The sequence below is a fragment of the Drosophila miranda genome, assembly GCF_003369915.1.
Source record: "Drosophila miranda strain MSH22 chromosome Y unlocalized genomic scaffold, D.miranda_PacBio2.1 Contig_Y3_pilon, whole genome shotgun sequence".
Taxonomy (NCBI): domain Eukaryota; kingdom Metazoa; phylum Arthropoda; class Insecta; order Diptera; family Drosophilidae; genus Drosophila; species Drosophila miranda.
Window position 1 is genome coordinate 7,629,812 of NW_022881625.1, and position 4,743 is coordinate 7,634,554.

The following is a 4,743-nucleotide window of genomic DNA, read 5'->3' on the forward strand; positions in this document are numbered from 1 at the left end:
TCTATAGACGTGCATGGTGCCGAAGCAGAGGGGCCTCGCCTAATTGTCGGCTCATTGAACGATAATGCAGGAAAATTGATGCCCGGCCTTTTTCCATTCCATTCCCCATTTTTGGGGGAAATTGAATTTCATAAACTTTCCGATGAAAAACAGGGTTGCGGGGGAGCCTCCCCAGGGAAGTTCCCAGCAGCAATTAGTGCGCTCTGTCTCGGGAGTGCCCGGCTTCGGAAGTGGCAGGAGCCCCGAGAAGCGGCAGGAACGTGGCCGAAGTCACCGACGTGCCGTGCCTTGCCGTGCCGTGCGTCAGCTGGGGAAAATCGAAACCAAAAAGTTTGCTTATGCTTAGAATGCCAGCGGAATTGCTGGCAGGAGGTGGAGTGGGAGCTGGGAGGCTTGGGGGCTTGGATGCTGGCAGGATGCGGCTCTCTCTGATGCCATTGACATCAGCAACACGGCCACGGCTGTTGTCATTCAAGTGTTCTAATCAATTCTGATTTAATTTTACGCCCAATTAAGTGTCAAAAGCTTTTGATGTTGGGCACACGTGTGCGAGCGGCAAATGGATGCAGACAAGGACTCGCAGGGGCGCAGTCACACAAGCGTGAGCATTGAATATGCCACAGATACATATGTGGGGTCGGTCCTTTGCTCGCACGAGTCCCACTTAAGCTCTCACACTTGAATAAAGCCATTCCAGACATCAATATTTTGATCCTTCCCTGGTTGGGCTATTTGTACTTACCGCTGCTTCTGTATCCACGCTGTGGCTTCCGCACCCGCTCTCACTGCTCCACGCTTTCACACACTTTCCGTATGCATCTCTCTTTCTCTCTCTTTGTGTATCTCTAACCATGGAACAACTTTCTTCTTATGACAGAGACAGACGTGGCAGATAGTTCCGCCAAGACATTATCCAATAATCTTTATCAACAGCCACAGCCAGCGCTGTAGCATCCGCGCCGCGTGCCTACCTCCACCTCCAGCTCCAGGTTAAGTTTGTTGGAAACTTTAGTCTGCATGACAGTCGATCCGATATCCCTGTGCATTTGGATTTGTTTGCAGGTATCGACAAGGCTCAAGACATTTTACTAATTAAATATCAATGTACTTTTCCTTCCATTTGCCTAATTTACCGCTGTCAACAGCAAGACAAACAATATTGTAGTCCAAAATAGTGTACACACTGGCCGCCCAGGGTTGTCACGCTACGATAAAATAAAAACAGCTGTGTCGTAAATGTGCGATTAAAAATTCAACGAAATATTTGTATCCCCGCGAAGCTTGGTTTTTGGAGATCAAAAAGGTCTTCCATATCCCGATGTCTCCGAAGATAGGGCTTATCCGAAGTCCCCTTCAAGTGGGGCCGTAAAACAATTTTGTTGTAAATTTACGATACCCCCGGCCATGTATGACAGAAGGTACATAAATACTCGAACACATAAAGGCACGGGGCAGGAGGCAGTCGACATTTTCTTTCCACCAAGAAATTAGCAAAGGATGGAGGGTAGGAAACGAAACGAGATCCATTGCTCCACCATTCTTTTGGAGGAATAAATTAATTTATTGAATGAACAGATTGCATTTTAAATTTATTATACTTCCATAGTATTGATTTTGGGGCACATGAATTTCTCTTTACATGATAGAAAATTTAGGTGTTGGAGATTGACGTAAGGCTAATCCCGGTTTTTCACACTGGGCTTAACTTTGTATTATAATTGGACATCCCATCGTATTTATGTATATATTAAGCCTATGTTTTGTGTTTGTATGGGGGTTTCTTTCATTGTCCTCCTCACAGGACGAGTGTCTTTTAATCAAATTACAATTGGGGTTAATTTAATAAACTCTCACTTTCTACCTTTCACAGGATCTGTTCTATCTTTCATGTGTGTCCTGTGGCTGTTTTAACTGTGGCTGGCGCTGTGCCACTTGCAAATAATTCACTTTCTTTTGCCTCTTGTAAAGAGTGTGCGGTGTGTGATTATGGGTTACGTGTTTGAGTGTCTGTATGCTACGGGTGTGGATGAACATTATTGGATTGCATTGAAAGAACTGGTAGCTTAGAAATAATGTATCGGCACTGGCGTTACGTTGCCTAAACGTAACGCCCAAGAGAACTAGTCCTCTGATCTACTATAATTGTTGAATACACGTTGCTTAATCAGACGCACCAACTGTGCATAAATTTTTTGTTGGGAGATATTTCTTTAAACTTTTTTTTCTTGAGTTTTGCCATTTTTAAAGTCTATCAAACAAAATTTAGAACTGAACTGCGTAAAAGAAACAATTTAGAAGAACTGAAAAAGCCGAAATGGAAACGAGTAGAAAAACGATGTTTCTTTTTTTGAACACCAATCGCTGGCACGGCCCTGTTCGATGCGATTCGGCTCTGATTGGTTCCGCTTCAGCTTGAGATCGGTCTGATTTGGCCAACTGATTTGGGGAAGCAGGAAAGCGCTCCCGATTTGCAATAACAACTAGTAATACACGCATATATACGGCATGATATATATGTAGGCAATGGTAAACGAAAGACAACTAGTATTCCCTGGGGGTTGGTGGTGTGGTTGTGTTGCGCCCATGTCGAGCAATCGGAACCCAGATAGGACTGGGCTGAGTTCCTTCGCTGAGGTGTGTGTGTGTGGTGTGGTGTGGTGTGATTGCTGGTTTTTGTACGAACATATTTGCTTTCTAACTTATTTCCCAAATTGATTTTGATATTCCTAAATTCCGGGATCCTAACTGAATCCCTCTCTCCACGTCAAGGTCCCTCAAGTGTGCTGCTGTAGGTGTCTATGTATGTGTTTCAGGTGAAATGTGTTGACATGTGTGAGTGTGTGCGTGTGGGATGGGCTACCACTGCACCGTTTCTATCTCCGGACTACGAACGCCGCTCAGTAGACAATGAGCAGGTTGTTCTCATTGAAGCCGGCGGAGTGTCCGGCGTTGCGTACAATGAAACAGGATCCATCGAAGTGCATGCGCTTCTCATTGCGACTACAAAGGACAGAACAGAACTAAAGTTAGCAGAGTAGGATGACGGGCGAGGGGGAGGGGGAGGGAGAGGTTGAGAGCATCGGTTTGACACTCACCGAACAAACAGATGCGAGGTCTTGCCCAGAGAGGCAGTGCAATGGATGCCAGGTGTGGTCAAAGTGGCCGATCCATTGCCGGGACTGGTGCGAATCAAGCACTTGTTGTCCACACGAGTGACCTTCACCAGGCCATCGGCTGCCTGGGGGATGCGAAATCCGTTTATGTCATAGATCTCAGTGCCATCCTCGGTACAGGTGTAAGCTGAATTGGCAATCACGTCATGGGCTTCAGCCATATAAGAGGGACCATGCCGCGAGTCGCTGCGAGAAGTTCGGGAATTAAATCGAAATTAGCCAAATAAGAAGCGATGCAATTGGCCGGGGGACTCACTCATAGAACACTGCCAGGGTGTAGTCCTTGGTCAGATCGGTGAAAGTGTCGGTTGTGGTGCGCGTCCCGGCTGTGTCCACCAGGTAGATGAGAGCGCACGCCTCGCTGGTGAAGCTCACACCCTTGTACCACATCTTGGCATAGCGACTGTAATGGGAAGATAATTCAAAGGATTCAAAAGATGCCACGTTGGGGTAAGGGCCATTCCCACTCACACAAAGTTATTGCCCTTCATGCCGTCGTAGGTGACTCTTTCTACTTTAGCGCCGCTCTGCAAGATGCGTCCATTGGGGTGGATCAAAGCCGAGTTGCTGCAGTTGCGTGATAGAGCAACTGCCACCATGCTGCGCTGATTGAGCACGCGCACCGCCTTGTCCAGAGTCATGTCAATTCTGCCCCATGCAAAGAAAGGTATTAACATTAGGGGTCGGTCTTAAAGAAAAGCCAAGGGGCTGGGGGCGCCCACACTCACCGCACGCCATCGCGGAGGCGCAACTGGATGGTGCCGTTCGTCATGGCAATGGGTCCAGAGCCGGGACATGCCGGCGGTGTGTGGTTCTCGAGCTCGGAGTTGCGTGTGCTGCTCACGCGTGCCAAGGCGTATGGTGGAGGGGGCATTGGAGACGGCAACTGTTGGGAATTCTGAGATTGAGCATAGAATCGGCTAGATTTACAGATATGCAGGAGCCCCTCACCAGGCAGTATTTCTGCTCGTTGTCGAAGCCATAGGTGGGCGTGGCATTGTAGCGCCCTGTGAGTGCCTTGCCGTTGTGCGCCATTTTGCCAGCGTCTATTTCCTGCATATTCCCTGGCCCGTACTGGGGAGGGTTGGAAATGTGTATGCCCGGCAGTTGGACGTATGGACGGGCCGACTGACTGCCGACGGGGTAATTGGCGCAATCCTTGGAAATGCCGCTGGTGATTGTGTTGGTGCCAACGGTGGCGCTGCTAGCGAGACTGGAGCTGCTGCCGCGATCCATGTGGCCCACGGAGTCCGTGCCGGAGGACAGCGAGATGTTGCTCATGCGTTGGGACAGCTGCCCCCCAGTCATGCCGACACGCAAGCTTGCTTGCAAAGGGAGGGGGGATGAGAAGGCGAGAGGTAGTAGCGGAAGTTAGATCCGGAAGGAAATGAAGAGGTGAGGAAGTGAAAGTGCCAGAAAATAATTGAATACCGGCAGGAGAGAAAACGACAGATACGAGAGAAAGTGTTAGCAGCGCAGAAATCGAATGATTTTGCAACTGTTGCTAACATTGTGTCGACATTCTGTTAACGCATGCATATACATACATACATACATATATGTATTTACA

At 48.3% G+C, this 4,743-nt stretch overlaps 1 protein-coding gene across 2 annotated transcripts; it reads right to left on the reverse strand.

Moving 5' to 3' along the window:
- Positions 1–2,788: 2,788 nt before the first annotated feature.
- Positions 2,789–4,518, reverse strand: LOC117194784. Of its 2 annotated transcripts, none has more exons than XM_033399279.1 (6): positions 4,125–4,518; positions 3,902–4,059; positions 3,645–3,821; positions 3,430–3,576; positions 3,096–3,359; positions 2,789–3,000 (listed from the first exon to the last, which is right to left on the reverse strand). In XM_033399279.1, the coding sequence occupies exons 1-6, from the start codon at positions 4,479–4,481 to the stop codon at positions 2,898–2,900; spliced, it is 1,206 nt and encodes a 401-aa protein (XP_033255170.1). In that variant the 5' UTR covers positions 4,482–4,518; the 3' UTR covers positions 2,789–2,897. The 2 variants fall into 2 exon arrangements, with proteins under 2 accessions (XP_033255170.1, XP_033255169.1); XM_033399278.1 differs by having other exon boundaries at positions 3,902–4,071.
- Positions 4,519–4,743: the final 225 nt, after the last annotated feature.